General features: G+C 33.3%; 1 protein-coding gene across 1 annotated transcript; it reads left to right on the forward strand.

The window, feature by feature from the left end:
* Positions 1-1985: 1985 nt before the first annotated feature.
* Positions 1986-26003, forward strand: LOC145331455 (bestrophin homolog 24-like). The gene is made up of 18 exons (XM_080176104.1): positions 1986-2087; positions 2961-3009; positions 3546-3591; positions 4065-4144; positions 6099-6154; positions 7264-7311; positions 13435-13510; positions 14231-14314; positions 14589-14660; positions 16432-16470; positions 19098-19123; positions 19859-19953; positions 20418-20458; positions 21100-21153; positions 21682-21762; positions 22155-22235; positions 24428-24490; positions 25690-26003. The coding sequence occupies exons 1-18, from the start codon at positions 2032-2034 to the stop codon at positions 25735-25737; spliced, it is 1095 nt and encodes a 364-aa protein (XP_080032230.1). The 5' UTR covers positions 1986-2031; the 3' UTR covers positions 25738-26003.
* The last annotated feature ends 148 nt before the right edge of the window (positions 26004-26151 follow it).

Consider the following 26151-nt stretch of genomic DNA (forward strand, 5'->3'; position numbering starts at 1 on the left):
GGGTATTTACCCCACCAAAATTGTTTTTTTTTTGGGGGGGGTAAATACCCCCTCCTAAATAGATGGGGATGCCTACGGCACCCCCAGGGTAGAGGTAAATTTTAAATGGGGGGGGGGGGTAAAATGAAAAATATTTTTGGGGGGTAATCGCCCCATTACCCACCCCCCCCTGGACGTCTATGGCTGCATCGCTGATGAGGCAAAATTGTTTTGTTTTTTAAATCCTCCCAAATCACATAAAAATCTACAACAATTAAATAAAATGTTAATAACCCTTCTATGATTTTATTTCATTTTTGTAGATTTTTAAAGTGATTTTGAAAGATATTTTTCACAAAAACAATTTTGCCTCACAAGCGATTCAGCAATCCTAATTTTTTTTTAAAGAATCAACCTCTGGAGGTTCAGTACCAGTATGATTATACGAGGAATGAGAAACTGTCCCAATTTTGTATAACTTTAGCGGAACAAGTTCCAATTACGTCATATTTTTCTTTCCCGAAAAAGAGAAGGGGGAAAGAAAAAAAAGGGAAGGGGGGAAGAAAAAAGAGATGGGAGAAAAGGGGGTTTTCCCCATCTCTTTTGAAGAGATTTTCTTCCCCCCCTCCCTTTTTCGGGAAAGAAAAATATGACGTAATTGGAACTTGTTCCGCTAAAGTTATACAAAATTGGGACAGTTTCTCATTCCTCTGATTATACCTGGAGCTTGAAATTGGCTTTAATTCTTTGATTTCATATTATTTTTACATTTACATGTTGCCTCTACCAACAAAAATAAAACATTGATAATGTTAAACCTTAAAAACTTAAAATAATAAACAAGTAGACAAAACAACCAAATTATTTCAAAAATAAGAGGGGGAGGGGAGGGGGGGTTAGTACCAATGCTCAATATAAATTATTTTTTTAAAGCGAAACAGTAAAAAAAATGGCGCTACATCTCTGAAACAAATACATAAAAAGATAAGAAAAAACATAAATATTACACAAGTTAGTATTTGAAAATTTCATAGTAATTGGTTTACCCCCAAGCGTGTAACATCAAGAATAATCCCTATAAAGGTCATTCCAGGTATTAAATTAAAGCACGCTAGTATCAAATGCCCGTCTTTTGTTAATATAAATTTAAAGTTGAATTAAAAAGTTCAAAAATCTTATTATTGAGCGTGTTTGATGTCGTTGGTAACGTAATTTACATTTGGATAATTTTTTTTTAGAAATACTGATCCATGAGGTCCTACCCTCCTTCATTTTATGTTTAAAAGCGAAGCTTTTCTATAATTAGGGTCGGTCCGTCCGTCCGTCATTAACGGATAGCTTTTTTCGTTAATTTAGGCATGTTAGAATTGTCCTATTAATTTCAAACTTTGCATGGTGATTCCTGTAGTAGTTAGGTACGATTTAGAAAGCGTAGCAATTCTATAATCATTACCAGAATGTCCGTACGTCTATTTTAAACATGTTATTTTTTTTACTTTTTTAACAACTAATTTCTATGTGATCTAATAATCCGATTTATCTGACTTTTGGTATATTGATTCCTGGGACAACAAAATACAATTTTATTAGAGAAGCAACTCTATAATCAAGTCCTAAAGTTGAAAGTATGTCCATAAACATTATTCTGTATCAAGCAGTTTTTTAACAATTTTACTTACAATTTTGCTCCGATTCTTATACATTTATATTCTGATTATTCAGTTCTGACATTATACAAGTGTTAATGTCCGTTTGTCCTACCGTTTCAGTGCTTCGCTTTTATGGATGTTGTCATCCTTGTTTTTAAAAAGGGTAAATTCTAGCCTGGATTATGCACTTTTAGGAAAACCACCAAAAAAATATTTGCCTCTGATAGAAAATAATATTCCTCTTCTTGTGTCTATAATTCACCCCCTACAGGTCTAACTATTTTGGTATCAGAGGGGGGGGGGGTGGTACAAAATTTTCGTAGACGTAAAGCATTTAAAATTTTGTTTTAATATTTATTAAGATAATAAATTAATGCCCATGGAAGTTCAGCACTGAGCAGAGATGAAAATTTCTCAGAAGTTAGTGCATCACAACAAAGCTCAACACTGCAATATAAAGTAAGAGTTGTTTTCATTTTAAGTTTAAGCCAGCCCTCTTTAGTAACGAAACTACTCTATAAATAACTTACTGTGTCCATCCGTAAGTTAATCCATAGCACAATGAGGAATATGTGATTTTCTTGACTGCTATTAAAGATAGAAATTTACCCCCCCCCCCCTCCTCCCATAAAACAGCTTAAAACCACCACAGGATCAGTATCTATATGAAGAGTTTTGTTTACAAAAAAATAAAAATAAATTTTTTCTTGTGGGGGGGGGGGGGGAAGGAGTTGTCCCAACCGAAAAAGATAGCTTAAAACCAACGTAGGACCAGTACCTATATTGCATGAAGAATAGGGCAAATACAGTTTAGCAGTTATGTAGATCTTAAACTTCAGACGGACAGATTTTGAAATAGAATTTGAATTCTAGATACCAAAAACATAAGTTGTGTACTTTATGCGACTTTGTAAGGGCAATTTTACCTCAAAATTTAAAGCGAATAATTAACAGGATTTCTGTTAGTCTGTCTGTGTGTATGTTTGTACCGAAGGATCTCGCTAACCGCTGAACCGATCAGGTTCTCCTTCTTGGGTAGCTTTTCATAGGTCCTGAGAAGGTTTATGACTATTTAGGAGAAAGATACCACCACCCTCCCAAGAGAAATCGCCCCTAGAAAAAAATACTCCCCCTCCAAAAAAAATTTAAATTAAATTTTTTAAACTAAAATTAAAAATGGAGGGTTTTTACTTTCTAAATCTAAAATAAAAAAAAATTAGGTTATCGTGTGGTAGCGGCCGCGGCATGGCCTAGGGTTGCCGAATACCACAATCGAATTCAACTCCCCCTACTCAAGTGCCCCTTAAAATTATGTAGAAGCTTTGTATTTAGGTATGTATGGAACCAGGGCAGCCCCTCAGACTGGTGCAATGACATCAAGGTAGTCAAAGAATTATTAAGGAATAAGGCAATGGACGATAAACTTAACTATATTATAATGTTGACTATTGGTGGAAAAGCTTGGGCACTACTACTTTTAACAATCCCTGAAAGTAACGAATGGCAAAATAAGGGGTCAGTATTATCTACAGTCCATTGCCCCCTCCCTCCCTCCGTAAGATGGTCAGCTTGCCATTACTGCTCTATAAGTTGTTGTATGGACAATGGTCTATCATAGGATACTAATTACTATGACCCGAGATGCGTCTAGGGTCACCACCAAAAAAAGTTTTAAATTTTTATGAAGCGGGGGATTGTAATTTTATTTCTAGGGATGATTTCTCTTAGGGTAGGGGAGGGGGTGGGTGGTTTCTTGAGTTATCCTCCCTGATATGACATAAATTTAAAATGACCTATATAAAACTTTACTGAAAGGAGAAAAATATTTGTCTATTGGTAACTGGAAAAATACAGGGACATCCTCTTACTTTTGCACAAAAATATAGTTAGTACTTAATATTTATGACCTAAATTTAGGAAAATTGGACAACAACATTGAAAAAATCAATATTGGGACATACAGGTAGATTTTTTTAGGGTCACATTGTTGGTCACAGATAACCCATATGAATGTCGGTTTAGAAAAAGTGTTAAAAGTGAAACATTTCCATAATTAAGTCTTTAAATGTAAGTTTGTCCACATAAAGCATTTAGTATTTTTTAGTAATTTTAGGATATTTAAATGGATATATTTTAACTTAAATCTTACTCTAGATTTTCATATTTTATAATAAAATTAAACACGCAGCGGGCTAAAATAACGATTACCCCCCATCCAACCCCTTTGCCCAACAACACCTGAACAAAATAATTAATTCAATGTTAGCAAGTTAAATAGACAACAATTTTTACCTTGTCATAATATCCATGTATATTCTACATCCATTATAATATGAAGAAAAAAAAATCCTTGTTCAGAAACCTAATGCGTTGTTACTCTTTATTTGTTTGGTGATTAAGATGTTGTCGTCCTTGTTATTAATTTATATATTTCAGGGCTGGAATTATTGGCGTACATGGTGCTCTATGCTTTCATTGATATCATTTACAGAACAGCATTAGATTCAGACCAAAAAGTAAGATTTTCCAGTGTTTTTGCTTTTCAGTACCCTACTCATTCGAAATTATAAATTTTGTACATATAATAATGAAATATTAGTGTTTAAAGGCAAAGCTGAATAGTGTTATCAAGGTACGGAAATTTACTATACAATCAGACGTCCAGGGGGGGGGGGGTAACGGGGCGATTACCCCCCCCCCCCCAAAATATTTTTCATTTAACCCCCCCCCCATTTAAAGTTTACCCCTACCCTGGGGGTGCCGTATGCACCCCCAACCATTTAGGAGGGGGTATTTACCCCCCCCTAAACAATTTTGGGGGGGTAAATACCCACCCCAAAATAAAAAATCTCTAATAAAAAAAATTTTTGCGCGCTTCGCGCGCATTTTTAATACTACATTCTTAATAAAATTTAAATTACCCCCCACAAAAATTTGGGGGGGGGGTAAACTAAATTTACCCCTGCCAACAGATTTAAGGGGGGGGAATTACCCACCCCCCTAATCAAATTTTACCCCCGCGCCATTTTACCCCCCCCCCCGAATACGAATTACCTCCCCCCCTTAAAAATTTTTTACTCCCCCCCCAAAAAAAAACTTGCACGTCTATGCTTCTACCAATAACGAAATTAATTCGGGGAAAAAATCACAAAATCTTTGCTTGTTGGTTATACCTTATTCCTGCTGTACAATAATTATAAAAGCAAATAGTTGTTAGTTAAAATGGGAAATGCAAAGAACAGCTATTCTTTGATTTTAGCATGGTAACCAGTGGCATGCGCGAGGTTTTGCCAGGGTGTGATCTTTGGGAAATTGGGAGGGTAAATAGTAATACAGACAACTATAGGGGTGTTTATTTATTGTCATGGGAATCAAACCATCGTCCTTTTATTGTTCCATTGACGCGCAAAATCGAGCAAATTCTTAAATACCTGACACACCCTTGGCTGTTTTAGGGGGTGTAGAGAGTTGTTACCTCCGGTTCCACGACAAACGTAGGAGTCCCAAACGTAGGAGTGGAAAAACATCGGAGTGTTCAAACGCAGGAGTCCCAAACGTCGGAGTGGGACAAACGCAGGAGTTGGACAAACGTCGGAGTGGACAAACGCAGGAGTCCCAAAAAAAATTTTTAATTTTGAACTTTTCTTTAATTTTTGATTTTTTTTCAATTTAGATTTTTTTTTCAATTTTGAAATTTTTTTCAATTTAGAATTTTTTTATCCACCCCCCCCCCCCCCCCCCTTTATCGGTCCCCTTATTTTTCTTAGTTAGGTTAGGTTAGGTTATAGGCCAGGGGGCCGAGCGCTGCGGCTAGGCAGGCTAGGGGGCCGAGCGCTGCGGCCATAACCATTATTTTGTAGACAGTGGTATAAAAAACTTTCAAAATTGTCATATTATTAAAATTGCGGACACTCCTGCATTTTACTTAAGCAATGTCCACTCCGACGTTTGTCCACTCCGACGTTTTTTCCACTCCTATGTTTGTCCACTCCGACGTTTGGGACACCTGCATTTGGGACTCTTGCGTTTGTCCACTCCGACGTTTGAGACTCCTACGTTTGGGGTAGGACCGTTACCTCCCACTTACTTTTCCTGTGGGTTGAACACATCCCCATTTTGTACGCTTCTGGATTGAATGTTGCTGTAATAAAATAATTTGAAAAATATTAAATTGTCGATCTTAGAATATTTTATGAACTATGTAAAATAATTTTCCAGTATGGCTTCAAAACCAATTTATATCCGCTGCATTAGAATTGGTTCTCGGCCATACTGGAAAATCATGTTTACCCTCGTATTACAGACAATTTACCAAGAATATTAAAATTAGCTTCGATCTTTGGTATAACAAATGTGTTATAGATGTTATAATTTTTCATCTTAACATCCGCAGAAAGCTGTCTATAATACGATGCGATAAATGACTATTTTATCATATAAAAGGAGCTCTGAAAAACCTTTCTTTCTTAGGAAGAGTTTGAGAAAGTGAAACAATATTTTCAAGATGGGCTAAGTGGATACAGCAGGTTCAACTTTATGAGAAAGCCTAAAATGTCACGTGTGACGTCAAAAAAATACGTCTTAAAAAGAAGGATGTGAGGAGAAGTAGGAAAGGAACCCCCCCCCCCCCCAAGAAAGATGGATTTTTATGACGTCACACGTGACATTTTAGGCTTTCTCCAACATTATACTTCTTATCAAGAACAATTAACACGCGGTCGTTGCTTACAACGCTCGTCGTTAGGGAGGGGACAAGTTCGAATCTCGGCTGAAAACCCTGCCATAACCTAAGACGTTAAAAATGGTTCCTACTGCTGCTATGTCAGATGCGAGACATTAATAGATAGGTTAGGGGGAATGATCTTGCCCAAAACATTACCAACTCATAACCAGACAAAGGTCTTCCGTCAAAGAGTTGGTTGTCTGTTGGGTGTTAACAGAAATAGAGAGATTAGTCACTCCTTAGTTATTCTTGGTTGTTGGACCTGAGCTGGATCTTTAAATCATTTTAGTGGTGTGCCAGATCGGGGTGAGCCAACTTTCCACCAATGAGAGCACAGCATTTTATGAAATGCCGCGCTGTGATTTGCTGAAATTCAGCTTACCCCGATCTGGCTCACCACTAAAATGATTTAAAGATCCAGCTTTGGCGTTAAAAGTGTCATGGACAGCAGCAGCCCCGCCCGTTTGAGGTAATTGATGAAGGTAGGCAAACAAGAACAATCGGTACTACGACAATCGCAGGAGTCCCAAACGTCGGAGTGGACAAACATCGGAGTGGATACTTAACCTAACCTAACCTATTTTAGACCATCTTATAGGTTTTTTAAATGCCTAACCCCTGCGGGGGGCTTATTTGTTCATTCATATCTTAACCTAACCTAATATGTATAGAAATACTTAATAAAATTAATATTTTAACACTCCTGCGTTTGTCCACTCCGACGTTTGGGACTCCTGCGTTTGTCCTGGAACCGAACAATCATGTACATTATACATAAGTGATAATTTTGGGGGATAAAATAATTATTAGGCAAGGGGCAACAAAAATACTTTTAAAAAGTAGATTAGAGGAGAAGTAATAATTTATTGATATAAATTATAAAAATTTGTTATATGCTAGATTTTTTTTTAGAGATTTGACTTTTCTGCTTGGATTCTACGTGAACTTTGTTATCAAAAGGTAAAACTTTTAAAAGCAAGTTTATAAAGAAAACAATTTTCACGATAATAAACAAGGACGATTACATTTATATGTTGTCATTAGCCACAATATATTAGCCACTATATATTAGCCACTATGGCGTTGCTACAAAAGACCATAACCTAACCTAACCTATGTTAGCCCCAGGACACTGCGAATTTTAAAAGAAAAAAAGTTGACCCTCAAAATTCCACCTTGAAGTGATACTTTTCTAATAGTTTATAGTCCACTAAGTCGTAAGCAGTAAAAATTAAAATCCATTAAGTCCCTTCTAACGAGATATTGGCAACTTTTTGCACACATTTTCGCAAACGGCAATTATTTCCTTTATTTGGAGTTTTGGTTAATAACATTTTCATAAAAGTTTTCAGTAATAATCATTTAAGATCCATTGTTGAGAAGAAACTACTGAAAAAGTGTGTTTCCATGCAAAATAAGCTTAAAATCTAATGATTTTAAAAATTAGCGATTTAATAGTAAAAAAAAAATATTTTTAGCTTTTTGATAGCCTGAATATGTTTAATTTCGTTTTTTTATATAATCTATTCTAAAAAAGGACAGGCATAATCTTTCAGATTTGAAAAAAATTTAAAAAATTAAAAATCGGAATTATTCAAAATTAATCTATAGCCTTTAAAAAATACTTTTGATATTTTTAACCTATATAATCAATAAAATCAATGGAAAATAAAATATTTTTATTAAACAAACTTTTGGAAAAGGTTTAAGATAACTTCATAAAAGTAGCATTTAAGTAGGATATTTTTCTTGTCTTTTAAAAAAATGCAAATTAAACATAGTTAACGACTATTTAATTAGCAAGAATGGTAATAAGATATTTCAATAACTACTTAAACCTTTTTGTGGCCATGTTATTTACTTAAACAGAAATTCTATTTTGTCAGAATTATAAAAATAATGAAGTATTTTCAAAAAAGCTTGCAAAATAAACGTAATTTTATCAAACTTCCTCACAGTTTATAGAGGGTATTGTTGTAAAATGTTAATTATCAAAATAAAATCTTCAATTTACAACGTTTAAAACACCTAAAAGTAAATTCTAAGCAAAATTAGATTTATTCCCTAGATTTAGAGTAGCTGCGCTACTTAAAAAAAACATCTAGTATTAAAACCAAGATGAAGGAAGATCTCGATCATAACTATTTTCGGATAGATTCACCCCCTCTCTTTCTCCATTCCCTTTGAACTGGATGGTTCTGGATTATCTATTCCAAAACTTGTTAGCGATAAGTTGTTTATACAAGTGCGCCAATGTTTTTTTTTATAAAATTGTTAAAAAATGACATCTGTTTGGTTTTCCTTTGCAATTAAGCTTTTTTTTAGGTACAGGGAAGGTTTTTGACTATTTAAAATCACACCCCCAAATTTTTTTTCTGAATATTTCTTATTAAAACTCAAATTAAAAAGTAGAAGGGCGGTTGACTTATCCCCCTCCCACCTTAAGAACACCTAGAGGCTTCTTGGGGGCGTCCGTTGCCCCTAGTCTTTCTTAAAATAAAAGCTATGTCTTGCATTTTTTTTCAATTAGGTGTTTGATCACGAATTTCATATGGTAAAAATATTTTTCTTATTTAATTGTTATCCTAATAAGATAAAAGTTATGCTTGAAAATTGTTTTAATAGCTATTATTATATGTTGCATTTTTAGATAAACGTCAGAATTTGCGTCAGAATTTGCGTCATTTGCGTCATTTCTATTTCAGATTTTTATTACCCGTCATCTAAAACCAATCAGCTGATCAAATTGCTATAGACATCATTTGTTGGGTTGTTATTATCTGAAACATTTATTTTCTTTTTAATTCTAAAACGATGCTTGCCATGCTAAAAACGCTACGCCCCCAGCAATCATTAGGGGCACTAGAATTTAATCCCCTCTATTTTTTAATTTAAGTGTTACAAAAAAAACAAGGACCACATCTGTTCAGCGGATAGCGAGTTCCTTTGCTAGAGACAGATATCAGTGGCGTGCGAAGCACTTTGTCTAGGGGGGGGCATTTTGAAGATTTTGTAAAATTTTGCCCCCCCCTAAATCAAAGTGCCCCGGGGGGGCACTTTGCTTTAGGGGGGGGCATTTTGATTATATACATATACTAATTTTAAATAAGGGCGTTTTAAGGGGTGGGATATTTTGATTATGGGCCTTCTAGTCCTTATCCCTTATTCCCCATCCCTATTTCCCATTTATATCCTCCATCTCTTCCCCCCACATCTCTTCCCCCCCCCCCCCATCTCTTCTCCCCACCCTGCAATGACCGAAGGGAAGGGAGCTAGAAAGCATCTTCGAAAAAAAAGTACAGAAGATAATTTAACCTTCCCAAAAAACATTTTTTATGGGTGGAAGGGGATGTTATAAAATCTCAGCAGGAAGGATGAATAACCTCATTAAAAAAAGTTTTTTTTTGGGGGGGGGGGAGATAAAAACACTCATTTTTGAAATAATTTACCAAAAATTAACCTAATATGTAAAACTGATTTTAAATATTTCTTTATTGTATGACAACAAGGATGACAACATCTTTAAGTAGCAAAGCACAAAAAATCATTAATAAGAATACAGACAAGTAGATTTAAAGAGCATCTGTTGAAATAAATATATATTTTAGGTAGAAAAAGTCACAAATCCTTTTTCCTGTATGTTGTGTGATGACAGTCAAAGTAAATTACATACTGGATGCTCGAAACAGCAAGAAATTTTAGTTTTTTTAATATTATAATCCACAAAAAAAATTAATGTACCTTAAAAACCAAACATATAAAGAACTATGTAAAAAATAAAAAAAATTACTTGTCCTTTCATCTAGAGATATAAAAATCTCTTAGAAATATGGAAAACTTTGGGGTATAGTCTCTTTTGTTGCAACGCCTCTTAAGGGGCATTTAGTTGTATTTTCATAGTAGCTTTTAATAGGTTATTCTAGGTTAAGTTAGGTCAGGTGATTTCCCCGCAGGGTTAGGCAATTTGCCCCGCAGGAGCTATAAATAGGTGAAAAGCTACTGTGAAAATACGACGAAATGCACCTTAAGAGGCAATGTCACAAAAGGGACTATACCCGAAATTTAAAAGATACAAAAATAGCCAAAAACGTCCTAAAAGGAATCCGACCTCCATGAATTTTTAATAGTTAATTATACTCCATAATGATAGGAATGTTAACATTAAGTTTTAGCCTTCTATCTTTAATTGCAGTTGAAAAATCACATTTCCCCCTTAGCATTACGTACTGACAGCCATAGTGAATTAAAGAGAAGCTAAAAAGTTATATCAACATATCCTCTTTAAATGGCACTTTAAAACTCTGTTAATTTTTGATTAAGTCGTGTTTCCAAGGATTTATAAGGGCAGTGTGTGAAGCGCACCTAAAAATATTTACTCCCCCTTTGAACTAAAATCAATTAAAGACAAAGAGTGGCGTATTTTATCAAGTTAGGAATATAGAGTGTAGTTAGTTTTAAGGGTTTTTAATGAAAATTGCCATAAAAAAACATGTCTTTTTGTAAGGGTATGTACACAAAAAAAATGATAAACTTATCCTGAAAATAATATGACATCATATATAGTTATTCATTTAGACAGACATACAGTGTTGAGCAAAAGGCTTAGATAAATATCAACGCTGTTTCTTTTTTATATATAATAACTTTTTGATTAAATATTTGTTGTTTACACATGTTTTTATAGAAATAAAAACAAAACATACAATGTGATAAAAAGCAGAAACCATTTGGAAGGGTGCGAAGCACAAATTTTTTTCTTCAAATATGCAGGGAGGGAGAGGTTTTTGGGCTATTTATTACTTTAGTCCCCAATATTTCATATAAAATTTTCTTATTCGTTGGCTTAACAACTTTGGGGACTTTAATGGAATTTTGATTGGTTGGTTAATTAAGTCGAGTTTCCATACATTTCATCCACTAATTGTAATCTATATAAGGGGTAATTTTGTGTATCATCATTTGGGATGTACAAAATTTCTTTGGTAAAAAGTTTATATTATACATAAAATACCTGGTTTGTTATGTCCAGTGAAAAAAGATTTTTACCTAATTTCTACACTAATTAAAAAATTTGGTAAGGTTAAATGAATAGTAACTGTCTAATTTTTTTTGGAGTATTTCTTGATCTTTTTTTGGAAACTGGGATAGTTTTGCTTTTTGTAGGGTAGGGGGCAAAAAGGGGCATTTTTGTTGACCAGGGGGGGGCAAAATGGGGCATTTTTCAACATTTAGGGGGGGGCAGGGGGGGCGGTGGCTAGGGGGGGGCAGGGGGGGGCATTTTGGTCGCTAGGGGGGGGCGATTGCCCCAAATGCCCCCTTCGGTTCGCACGCCACTGACAGATATACATACATCCCGTTATTTCCATATAAGGACTAGCGGCTACCTACCCTTAAATCCTCTAGGGACACTTGGGGATAGGAAGGGGAGGGAGGGGGGGGGGGGTGGAGAGTTGCAACTACACTTAAGATCATAGTTTTAAAAAAATTTTAGAGGGTTATTTTTTGTTAGGAGCAATTTTTATATTGTGGAGGTACCCTTTCCCAAAATAGTTATAAACATGGCCAGGACATATATAAAGCTTTAATGTAAAGAAAAACCATATCTGTCAAGCAGTTAGTGAGATCCTTTGAGACAAATAGATAAATAGACATCATGTTACTGTTACATGTAGTCAAATTTCAAACAAATATTTTTTCATTAATTCATTTATAAAAATCAATATTATAAATATGAACTCACAAAGAGACGTTGTATGTTATCATAATACATTTAGTCTGCTATGTAAAACAAAACAAATTTTTTTCTTCTTTCATTGCAGGGATGATTCTGGTACAAAATAAAACATAAAAAATAAATTATTTTTAATTTAATTTGATATTACCGTACAATATTTTTTTATATACATAATTTAAGAAATATATTGAAGACATCCTCACCTGTCATAAAGACGACATATAAAATCAACATCCTGATAAGGATATTAAAGTTTATGTTAAAAATTTTCAAATTCATTTTATGCTTAAGAAGGAACAAGAAGGAATTGAATCTCAACGTTAACTTGTTATTTTGCTTGTATATTTATCATATTTCTTTACAGTTTATTGGTAAAGTTTGGTAATACTTTATTTCGAGTCACACACGCTGTGAGGACATTTATTTAAAAAAAATTTCCTCAAACTTTAGTAAATAGGTGGTTTAGAATTTCGTGGATTTTACAAAAAGTGGTTGGTAGATTTTTACAATTTTTATTATTGTTTTTACAATTTTTAATATTGCGCAGCTTGTGGTAATAGTAGAAAAATGTTATGCATACCGTTAGAACCGCTAAGAAGTCTATTTTTAGGAAATATAAAAACGATTCCTGTGCTACGCATAGTTTAGGAGCTACGTGTTAAAATGTCCCAACTGACTTAAAACTTGACTTGCGAGTAAATTTTGGAACATTTTACCACCTAGCTCCTAGATTATTTGTAGCACAGGAACCGTTCTTATATTTCCAAAAAATACAGCTCATAGCGGTTTTAACGGTATGCGTAACATTTTTCTACTATTAACACAAGCTGCGCAATTTGAAATTAAATGTAGGTATTTTTTTTTGCAAAATATCGTCTCTAATTTTTAGTTATATTTCAAAATTTACTCGCAAGTCAAGTTTTACATCAGTTTGGACATTTTAACACGTAGCTCCTAAACTATGCGTAGCATAGGAATCGTTTTTATATTTCCTGAAAATAGACTTCTCAGCGGTTCTAACGGCATGCGTGCCTTTTTTCTACCATTAACACAAGCCGCGCAATTAAAATTTTAAAAATCTAGGCATTTTTTTTTTGCTCACCCTTTAGAAGCTCTACCGCAAGGAAAAACTATATCGGTTCAGTGGTTAGCAAAAAAAACTTTAATAGGATAATATATAGGAAAGAGGCATTATTAATAGTTTTATACACACTAACTCTAATTCGTTGGCTCATAAAACTTTGCCGACTTTTATTGAATAATATTAGTGTTATACAAAACATTCATGTCCTAACTTTTCCACTAGTAATTTTAGATTAAATAATTTTGTTAATCCAAATTGTATTTAGATGGTGGGAGCAGTATAAGTTGATACCGTGGCCGGACACTCTGGGACTTCTCAATACCGGGTTGACTTTCTATGAGGTATATTACAGTTTATAATTCACTTTGTCTGTCTGTCCATAACTCTATAGGAAAAATGCGATTTTCTCTTCTGTTATTCAAGATAGACGGCTGATTTTTTAGTGAAGATTCCATATACCAATGAGCATCCAGTATGTAATGTAAGACAAATATTTTTATCAAAGATTTTCCTGATTTTTAAAAGCAAAGCTTTTCTATAATTAGGGTAGGTCCGTCCGTACGTCCGTCACAAACGAATAGCTTCTTTTTGTTAATTTAGGCATGTTAAAATTGTCCTATCGATTTCAAACTTTGCATGGTGATTCCTTTAGTAGTTAGGTACGATTTAGAAAGCGTAGCAACTCTATAATCATAACAAGAGTGTCCGTACGTCCATTTTAAACATGTTGATTTTTTTTACTTTTTTAACAACAAATTTTTATGTGATTTAATCATCCGATTAATCTGATTTTTGGTATGTTGATTCAGGGGACAACAAAGTATAATGTTATAAGCAAAGCAACTTTATAATCAAGTCCTAAAAATGTGAGTATGTCCAAAAACATTATCCTGTATCAAGCAGTTTTTCAAAAAATTTACTAACAATTTTGCTCCGATTATTATACATTTATATTCTGATTATTCAGTTCTAACACTATATAAGTGTTAATGTCCGTTTGTCCTATCGTTTCAGTGCTTCGCTTTTATGGATGTTGTCATCCTTGTCTAATACAAATTTAGAGTGATGAGGCTAAGAAGTTAAGTGAAGACATGCTTAGAAATCAAATGTTGTCCTTTATCCTGTGTATAAGAAAAATTAGCAAGGTAATCTTTTTCCCCTGGACACAAACCAGATAATACAAACGTGATGAAAAAACATATCTAGCATTGGTAGAAGAAGTCCTCTTTTACTTTTGTTTAGTAAGAAAAAGTAAAAGCAATTTTATTATTTGGAAGTTATTTTTTTTCCAGTGCTAAGTTTCTCTAAGAAACTTCACTGAAATGGAGAAAGAACCATAAAAGTTCAGCGGTTAGCGAGATCTAATGCTTCAGACACAAACAAAAAAAGAGAGACAGATAGACATCCTTACTTTTCTAGGTAGTAAGAAGAGAGTTTCCAACTTCAACTGAACTTATTGAATCAGGGATAGCTACTACGGCTGAAATAAAGGTAACACCACTAGCCCACCTCTCCCCCTATTTTTAGTAGCGAAGCTACTCTAAAATTCACAATGTCCGTCCGTCCGTAATTAATGAATTGGGGGAAACGTGATTTTCTCGGCTCCTATTCAAGATAGACAGCTGAAATTTTTAGTGAAGATTTCAACTATATATGCCCATCTATTATATACATTGTTTTGTCCGTCTGTTTGTTATTTGGGGTGCTCGATCGATTCCTAGATTTTACGTTTTCGTGATTTTCTCAACTCCTTTTTGAGATAAAGGGCTGAAATTTTCAGGGATTAATTAATTTTATATTCTACATATTTTCACTAAGTTTTATTAATATTTTTAAAATTAATTGGGGTGCTAGATCGATTCCTAGATTTTTTAGGTTTTCTCAATTCCCATTCAGGATTGACGGTTGAAATTATCAGGGATTGAGTATGCTCATGTTCTACATATTTCCATCAAGTTTCATTAAGACTTGTCTATTAGTTGCGTTGCTAGATCGATTCCTAGATTTTTAAGTTTTCATGATTATAAGGTTGCGTGATTTTAAAGGTGTGATGATTTCCCTATTTTACCAATAATTATATTATATGACACTATTTTATAGTATTTTTTCCTGATATTTATACAATTATAATTTTTTAGCTTCGCTACTTATGGATGTTGTCATCCTTGTTTATAATACAAATCCTTTGAAATAAGTAAAAGGGTGGCTGTACATCAGTGTGTTTGTACCGAAGGATCTCGATAACTGCAGAACCGATCGGGTTCTCCTTAACAGGGTAGCTTTTCATAGGTCCTGGGAAGGGTGTAACTATTTTTGGGTGAGGGTACCACAACCCTCCTAAGAGAAATCACAAAAAAATCGAGACTTTAACGCAACATTGAAATTTTTTCTCAAATTGGATAATTGAAGTGAAAAAACAAACATTTAAAGTACCACTAGAGGCCTCTAGGGGCGTAGCCGCTAGTTTAAAATAAAGGAGGGGGATTAGTTTTTTCCCAGTACATAACCACTACGATGGGCCCAAACCCTGTGATGATATAACCCTGCGGGACAACCAATTACCTAGCTACTTGCGTGCAGTAGGGTAATATCAACACCCCCTGAAAATTATATACCCCTGAATATTCAATTTTTAGTAGTCTCAGATTTTGGGTACTGGCTTAAAGGGAATGTGCAAGAATTTAGCAGTTTCTGACTGAGGACACGATAGGAAGGGAGAAGTGAGATGGGGGCATTGGGCAAGGGAAATAAACTGGTTAAAAAGGGGCAGGCTAGCGTATTGGTTCATATTTTTTCCCAGCCAGCCAGCAGTTGGCTGGGTCCAATAATCTTGTAAGATAAAAATCGCACCATAAAACCTCAATATATTTCATCAAAAACAAGATGTAATTTCGCTTTGCATGATTTTTTTCTTAGTTTGTAATTTTCTAAATTTAATGAACAAACCCTTTACAATTTCCTCCAAATTTTATGGATTAGTGTAGATTTCATGGCCTGTCTTTGAAAACTTTTATATTGAATTAATTGCCCATTGTCCCCTCCCTTACTCCCTGCTAACCAACAGACCTATTGTGGTAAATTTATATAAAGACAACTACTTGCCCCCCATTTCCAAGGACCTTTTGCGTCTTCTAGAAAATTGTTTTCTGCTACTTGGCTGTGTTAATATTAACGACACTATTGGTTGATTTACAAAGACCCAATGGAGAGTCGGCACAAGTTTACTCTAATACCTAACCTTAATAATACTATAATTGTCTAGAATCTGGAAATGAAAGGTGATTTAGACACTTTATGGTGGGTGCCCTTACAATGGTGTATGCACAGGTACTATTTAATATTTAATTTAGACACTTTATGGTGGGTGCCTTTACAATGGTGTATGCACAGGTACTATTTAATATTTAATTTAGACACTTTATGGTGGGTGCCCTTACAATGGTGTATGCACAGGTACTATTTAATATTTAATTTAGACACTTTATGGTGGGTGCCTTTACAATGGTGTATGCACAGGTACTATTTAATTTAGATACTTTATGGTGGGTGCCTTTACAATGGTGTATGCACAGGTACTATTTAATATTTAATTTAGATACTTTATGCTGGGTGCCTTTACAATGGTGTATGCACAGGTAATATTTAATATTTAATTTAGATACTTTATGCTGGGTGCCTTTACAATGGTGTATGCACAGGTAATATTTAATATTTAATTTAGACACTTTATGCTGGGTGCCTTTACAATGGTGTATGCACAGGTACTATTTAATATTTAATTTAGACACTATATGCTGGGCGCCTTTACAATGGTGTATGCACAGGTACTATTTAATATTTAATTTAGATACTTTATGGTGGGTGCCTTTACAATGGTGTATGCACAGGTACTATTTAATATAGATACTTTATGGTGGGTGCCTTTACAATGGTGTATGCACAGGTACTATTTAATATTTAATTTAGATACTTTATGCTGGGTGCCTTTACAATGGTGTATGCACAGGTACTATTTAATATTTAATTTAGATACTTTATGCTATTTAATATAGATACTTTATGGTGGGTGCCTTTACAATGGTGTATGCACAGGTACTATTTAATATTTAATTTAGATACTTTATGCTGGGTGCCTTTACAATGGTGTATGCACAGGTACTATTTAATATTTAATTTAGATACTTTATGCTGGGTGCCTTTACAATGGTGTATGCACAGGTAATATTTAATATTTAATTTAGATACTTTATGCTGGGTGCCTTTACAATGGTGTATGCACAGGTAATATTTAATATTTAATTTAGATACTTTATGCTAGGTGCCTTTACAATGGTGTATGCACAGGTACTATTTAATATTTAATTTAGATACTTTATGCTGGGTGCCTTTACAATGGTGTATGCACAGGTACTATTTAATATAGATACTTTATGGTGGGTGCCTTTACAATGGTGTATGCACAGGTACTATTTAATATTTAATTTAGACACTTTATGCTGGGTGCCTTTACAATGGTGTATGCACAGGTACTATTTAATATTTAATTTAGACACTTTATGCTGGGTGCCTTTACAATGGTGTATGCACAGGTACTATTTAATATTTAATTTAGACACTTTATGCTGGGTGCCTTTACAATGGTGTATGCACAGGTAATATTTACTATTTAATTTAGATACTTTATGCTGGGTGCCTTTACAATGGTGTATGCACAGGTAATATTTAATATTTAATTTAGATACTTTATGCTGGGTGCCTTTACAATGGTGTATGCACAGGTAATATTTAATATTTAATTTAGATACTTTATGCTAGGTGCCTTTACAATGGTGTATGCACAGGTACTATTTAATATTTAATTTAGATACTTTATGCTGGGTGCCTTTACAATGGTGTATGCACAGGTACTATTTAATATAGATACTTTATGGTGGGTGCCTTTACAATGGTGTATGCACAGGTACTATTTAATATTTAATTTAGATACTTTATGCTGGGTGCCTTTACAATGGTGTATGCACAGGTACTATTTAATATTTAATTTAGATACTTTATGCTGGGTGCCTTTACAATGGTGTATGCACAGGTAATATTTAATATTTAATTTAGATACTTTATGCTAGGTGCCTTTACAATGGTGTATGCACAGGTACTATTTAATATTTAATTTAGATACTTTATGCTGGGTGCCTTTACAATGGTGTATGCACAGGTACTATTTAATATAGATACTTTATGGTGGGTGCCTTTACAATGGTGTATGCACAGGTACTATTTAATATTTAATTTAGACACTTTATGCTGGGTGCCTTTACAATGGTGTATGCACAGGTACTATTTAATATTTAATTTAGACACTTTATGCTGGGTGCCTTTACAATGGTGTATGCACAGGTACTATTTAATATTTAATTTAGACACTTTATGCTGGGTGCCTTTACAATGGTGTATGCACAGGTAATATTTACTATTTAATTTAGATACTTTATGCTGGGTGCCTTTACAATGGTGTATGCACAGGTAATATTTAATATTTAATTTAGATACTTTATGCTGGGTGCCTTTACAATGGTGTATGCACAGGTAATATTTAATATTTAATTTAGATACTTTATGCTAGGTGCCTTTACAATGGTGTATGCACAGGTACTATTTAATATTTAATTTAGATACTTTATGCTGGGTGCCTTTACAATGGTGTATGCACAGGTACTATTTAATATAGATACTTTATGGTGGGTGCCTTTACAATGGTGTATGCACAGGTACTATTTAATATTTAATTTAGACACTTTATGCTGGGTGCCTTTACAATGGTGTATGCACAGGTACTATTTAATATTTAATTTAGACACTTTATGCTGGGTGCCTTTACAATGGTGTATGCACAGGTACTATTTAATATTTAATTTAGACACTTTATGCTAGGTGCCTTTACAATGGTGTATGCACAGGTACTATTTAATATTTAATTTAGATACTTTATGCTGGGTGCCTTTACAATGGTGTATGCACAGGTACAATTTCAAAACGGCTTCACTTTTAAAAAAACGGTTTTAAAAAAATAAATAAATAAAAAATTGGAGGTGTCCCATCCCCCAAGAAAAAAGCCTAAAACCACCACAGGACCTGTAACTATATTCCCTGATAAGTAGAATCTGATCGGTTCAGTGGTTACCGAGATCCTAAGGGACAGACAGACATCAAGCTACTTTGTATTATAGATGAGTTTTTATTCTGAGGCAAAGACCAGTCAGCAAACGTTCAAGCTTGTTTTTGAGGGGGTTAAATTAAGAGGTTTCAAAGGTTTGATGGGTGAAGGGGGTAATCTAATGTATGATTCAAAATTTTAAGGGGAGTAAAATAAGACTTAATTTTTGAGTTAGGTCTCCTTAACAAATTCAGCGGCATTATGTGCACTAGTCCCCAAAGTCTTCAAAATTAACCAAAATAAGAAAAGTTGCTTTAGTTCTAGTACCCAAATTATACTTGTACACTAAGTTTAATATTCACGTTCTCTTATTTGTTACTCAATAACTTTCGGTACTTTTATTGAATTTTGATTGGTTGGTACACACTTTATCGACCATTATCCTATCACTCAGGATCGCCCACCCCTTTCACTTTCCTGTTTTAAGCCTTTCGTTCCAAAAAAAAAATTACTATCAAACGTAATTGAACCAATTAAGGTTGAAGATAGCCAAGCATGAGAAAATAATCCCGTGTGACCACAAGGAGGCAATGGGGGAGATTACTAAATACTGGGAAAAACTAAAAAGTTTAGGTGAGTTTAAACTTTCCTTGGTTTGTAAGCTGTATTACACTGTTAAAAATATTTTTTTTTTCATCTAGCATAAATTGATACACTTGGATTGTATTCAGGAATAGGTCTAACCAACAAGCAAAAAAAATCTAAAATAATATTTGGGGGGCAAATGGAGAGGTTGTCAATTTTACGATGTGTTGCCCCCCAATTAATAAAAAAATTTGAACCACAGTTTTATGTGATAAAAAAATGGGAATAAATTAATACTAAATGCATAGACACAAATAATTTAGATAATTATTACATATATAATTAAAAATTAGCAAAGTTTGATTATTGTACTTTTGACCTTTATAGCATTCGATGAATTTTCCATGTTATAATTTGAACTCAACAAAACATTTTGATACTATCAAATCCCCCCCCCCCCCACCCAATTTACATATTCCATATACATACATTGATCTGAATTTTTACTTTAGAAAATCACATTCACGCTCCTATTCCTCCGGTTTATAAACAGGTAAAACATTTCATTTTGATTAAAATCAGCATGGCTTGACATACTCAAATTTAAACCCGTTTGGATGCTTTGAAAGAAAAATTTAGAAAAGAGGGATTGCCACATTTGGGTCAGGTTTAAACTTCCAGCTTATTTTAAATTGTAAAAGGTTGATTTCTCTGCCGCTGCCGCGCCCAGAAAACTAATAATTACCTTAACAAGAACAAATATATCAAATAGTAGCAACGCTATTTAAAGAAGTTATGAAACAATTTTAAAAAAAAGATAAAGTTATGAGAAGTGGAGTAACAGACAGACAGACATTTATTGAGTAGATTCGCTACTAATAATCAAAAACGTAATATACCTCTTATGGCAAAGAAATGGATTACTATTTAATATTTTTATCCTTTAATATAAAGTAGTAAGGGCTTTTTGTCCAAAGTTTAAAATCTGAACAACTGAACATATTGGTTATCTAATTCAATTAACTTTAATAAAGCTCCTGTGATGGTTTTAGGCTATTTTATTTTCAGATTTTATTCCTGAGACGGTTTTAAGCTATTTTTGTATCCCCCTCTGCTCTTTGTAACCTAGATGCTAGGGACGTATCCGCTATACTAGGTATTCAAATAGCAACGCTGCTAACAATAATTTTGTAGGTAGCTGCGCTGGCTGTGTATTTCTATTTTGCTGCTGCTCTAATAGGATATCAGGTAATAAGGGTTTGCAGTTTTTAACAAACAGCCGCTTGTAATTCTATAATATGCAGTGTCTTCCAGGAAGGGAAGGGACTTGGACTGTTTATAAAAAAAAGTACCCAAAGTTTTTTAATAACTTTATCTCATATATTGGCTTACGAACTTTGGGTACCTTTATTGAATTTTGTTTGTTGGTTCATTATTCATTATCACCAAACGAATCAACCAGTAATTGTATTCCATTAGAAGGGGTAATTGTGTACATCAATTAATTCATTGGCCATTGTCGCATTTCTTTTGATCTCTGGATAAATGCTTTGGGCCTTATTTAATTGTATAGGCCTCTAGGGGCTCTTTAGGTTTTAGCTTAATTATGATTTTAAAAAGAAAAACTAATTTTTTTCTACTGGCGATTTAACTTGGGAGGGTGGAGGTACCCTTCACCACTATAAAGGAGAATCATATGGGTTCAGCGGTTAGAAACATGTTTGGTACACACAGACAAACATCCTTTTATATATTTATTCTCTTGATTATTTCTAGATAACAAAGAATGATGAAATAGATGTTTATATTCCTTTCTTTCTGGTTTTCAGATTTATTTTCTATGTTGGATGGTATAAGGTGAGTGTAGTTACCTTCTGTGTGTGATACTGCTCTCTATTCGGTTCTTTCAGTCAGTAAATCTGCCCTCTATTCGGTTCTCTCTATCTGTGACACTGCTCTATATTCGGTTTTCTCACTCTAGAATACTGCTTTCTCTTAGGTTCTCTCTATCTGTTATATGGCTCTCTATTCAGTTCTCTCAGTCCTTGATACTGCTCTTGTTTTGATTCTCTCAGTCAGTAATACTGCGAAACTGCTTTTTATTGGGTTCTCTCTTTCTGTGATACTGCTCTCTTTTATAAGTCTAAAATCTACATATATGAAGCTCTTCTGAAAAGCACACATCTATTTGAAAACTAGTTTAAATATCTTAACATCACACATGGACAAATAAAAGTATAAATTTGCAGGTTGCTTTGGCATTGAAAAATCCATTTGGTGATGGTAAAGATGATTTCGAAATAGGTCATCTGCTTTCAAGACATATTTGGGTAAGTAGCGGGGAGGGAATTTATATTTTTTTCCTAAAGTTCAATATCACTGCTTTATTATTTGTTAATCTAAAAACTTTGGAGACTTTAGTTGCATCTTGATCGTTAACTGTTTTTCACCTATTTTTAAAACATATATCAAAAATATACTATGACACCAGTAGAATCAAACTGCAGAGCCTAAATTTGAATTAAGTCCCTAGTAAACTTTTTCGAGGGGATTTAAAAATTAATTTTTACTGTTGCTGTGGTCCTTTTTGATCAGAGCAAAAGGTCTTTTTTTATTTGGGTAAAATTCATAGCTTTTAGAGTGTTTTGCTTCATAAATATAGTATTCTGGTATAGAGTAAAGTTAGGCCTTTTGATTTCATCTAAATTAATTCATTAAAAACTTAATTCTTTACAATATATCAATGAATTAACATTATCGTGCTTGTTTTCTATCACTTATTTAAAACACATAAAAATTGGCTGTAAATGGTTAAATAGTGTAAGATTACAACAAACGTTTATGCAATACAACAAATTTATTTTTGTCACATATACAAATATGATAAAATATAAGATTATTCAAACTTATTTTTTAAAATATTTTTAAAAAGTATGTATCTTTTATGTGTATGGTTTTCATTCTTTTCATTTTAATTAAATAAAAATTATTTAACTACATCGGAAATAAGTCACTTTGTGAAATCATTTTTTTTTGAATTGTAAAGAACTGAAATGAAACAAGACTTCTAATTGGTTCAGACTTCAGAATTATATGTTTTATTTTAATGTTACATTTTTCAATAAAATTAATTGTTTTAGAAAAAAAAATATTTCCAATGAACATAGTAAGTTTTTTTTTATTGTATCAATATAAAGTGAATTATATAAATTGGTCTAAAAGCCACAATATAACCCCGAGTAAAAAAAGACCTTTTGCTCTGGTCAAAATGACGGGAGCAACAGTAAAAATTAATTTTTAATTCCCCCCAAAAAAGTTTATTGGGGACTTAATTCAAATTTGGGCTCTGCAGTCTGATTCTACTGGTGCCATAGTATATTTTTGATACATGATATAAAAATAGGTTAAAAACAGTTTAAGTGTAAACTATCAGTGATCATACCTTTCAAGTGACAATGCTATTCTTTATGATTAAGAGTTGTCTTATTCTTGATTGTCATGATATTTACCAGGGAAAAGGGAATGTGATTTTGACAAACAATTCTAAGTGAAAATAAATAGCAGCCTCTGGATATTTACATAAATATTAAACAAAAACCTAACAAGAAAATTTCAATTTTGCCATGGAAAATAACATTTTTTATCCTACTTTATAAAATTAAGATCTCATTAACAGAACAAATTGGGATTTCTCTATTTTAGGAAAGCTTTACATGGTTTAGTCTCCTTTTTTGTTGTTGTTGTAATAGTTATTTCTCGCATCGTATTATAAACGGCTTTCCGCGGATATAGAATGTACAATTATGAGATTAAAACTAGTTTTTTTAGCCCCGAGGTGACGAAGTCACCGGCTAAAAAAACTAGTTTTAATCTTATGATTGTACATTTCTATATTCGTAGAAAGCTGGATATAATACGATGCTAGACATAGTTTTTTTATATGGATGAGAACCGGTTCCTATCCACCGGATTCGAATGAATACGAGAAATTGTTTTCAGCCCCATCCTTGTCAATTGTCTAGTTTATAATATTCAACAATGTCCATTAAGCTATAAAGTTGGAAAGAATTTTAATGTATATAATAGATTTGAAATCTGCATAAAATTTAAAGGATTTTTTTTTATAAAATTCATTTTTTGTATAATTCTTTATCTAAAAGCGAAAATAAAATTTAAGTTAATTAATTTTGACAATTGTGATTGGTGGGTTGAAAACAATCTGCGCTCTGATTGGAGAAGCTTAAGTGTTGTACATCATTCAACCAATCAGAGCTCAGGTAGTTTCCAATCCACCTATCCTATTGGTCAAAATTAATTAACTTAAAATGTATTTGCGCTTTTAAATAAAAAATTATACAAAAAACGAATTTTATAAAAAAAATCCTTAAAATTTTACGCAGATTTCTAACCTATTATATACATTAAAATTCTTTCCAACTTATATAGCTTAATGTCCATGAGTCCCTAACATTGATTTGTTTTATAAATCATTTATTCAAATAAATTTGACAAAACTTGTTAGGCTTGTGGTGAGCATTTGAAAGCTGGATTTGAGGGCCCACCCAAGGATGAGAATGTAGAACAGGTGAACAATAAATATACTTTGAGCTAGTATCAGTGTTGCAGAGCCGCAATTTTTGTTAAAAAACGGCTCCGGCTCTGGATTAGATAAATAAAGAGATTTTTTTATAAATTATAATTTGGTAACTCTGTTTTGTCATGTACAAATGCCCCTATTAAGTTTTTCAAGTCCATTTTTAACAAAAATTGAACTTTTAAAACCTTCAAAAGTCAAAAAGAGACGTGGGGAAAAAATTATGTCGAGTTTTTCTTGATTTTAGATCGGAGCCGGAGCCGCCATCATCACAGACGGCTCCGTGGAGCCGCACCAAAATCAAACGGCTCCGCAACGCTGGCTAGTAGCATTGCTACTCTATATCCTTAAATTGTTGAGTTAACATATTTTGGCGTCAATTGTTCAATTCCTATATCCCTGCCTAGTCAATTTAACATGGCATGGCGATTTTTGAAACAATTTAAATTAGGATCAATTTAGAAAGCATAGAACCTCTATAATCAATTCCAGAAATTCAATATTTTTAGCCTTTTTAAATGTAATATTTTCATGATACAATTTGATTATCCTATTATCTTAATTTTTGAAATATGGACTACTAGGAAGATTTTCTATAATCAAGTCTTAATAAGTTAATATTTCTATATTTAGCACCCTTTATTTGTTATTACTCTATCTACATTTTTCAATGTTCGCATGTCTGATTAAAATTTTTTGAGCTTTGTTTTTATGGATGTTGTCATCCATGTTTTATATTACTACTTGGATCATACACCAAATTTTCATATTTTCTAGTAAAGTGAACCGTGTAGCAGGCTAAAATAACGGTCTCCTCCATCCCCTCACTTCCTACTTAAAATAGCAACCTATATTGACCACAATTTTCCCCCTGTCATAATATCCACGTATATTCTACATACATTCTTTTTTAGATGTGCTGAAATTTAATTTCCAAATGTGTACGCAGTTTCTGCAGTGTTTCCTCATCCTCAATCTCAATATTTACTACTAGCTAAAAAAGCTTCTAACTTCCAAACTTTCAAAATTTTGACATGTTAACGATTTATTTATTAAAAACTTTAATTTTTCTGTTTTTTTTGGGGAAGTTTAAAGCTTTTTTAGCTAGTAGTAAATATTGATAGGATGAGGAAACACCGCGGAAACTACGTACACATTTGGAAATTAAAATTCAGCACATCTTTTTTTAGGATAAACAAGATGGAATTATCTCCATCGCAGTAGACAAACAAGAATAATTTTCCATTATGACATAGTATTACAATTTTTTACCAATACTAAAATAACTATCATCAAATCAGTTTTGGCCCCTCGAGGGTGACAAAACTGGATTCAAAATTTTTCATTTTAATACGCGCAAGTGACTGTCTATAGTACGATGCTATAAATATTTTTTTTCATTACAGTAATTTATTATCACTATGTGATACATATTATTCTTTATTATGTTTAATCGAAAGTAATGTCGCCGTAATTGACAAAATAAATATAGCAACTCTAATAATGGATATGTTATGTGTGGATATTGTGACTGGGAAAATTTCGTCGTCAACGTTGGTTGCTAATATAGTTCTCAGATATTGGTCAATACGTTTCACCTAGGTTAGGGAAGGGGATCGGGTGAAGCCATGAGGAGGAGGAGGAGGTGGGGT

The sequence above is a fragment of the Acartia tonsa genome, chromosome 11 (assembly GCF_053477335.1).
Source record: "Acartia tonsa isolate MP-2025a chromosome 11, ASM5347733v1, whole genome shotgun sequence".
Lineage (NCBI taxonomy): Eukaryota > Metazoa > Arthropoda > Copepoda > Calanoida > Acartiidae > Acartia > Acartia tonsa.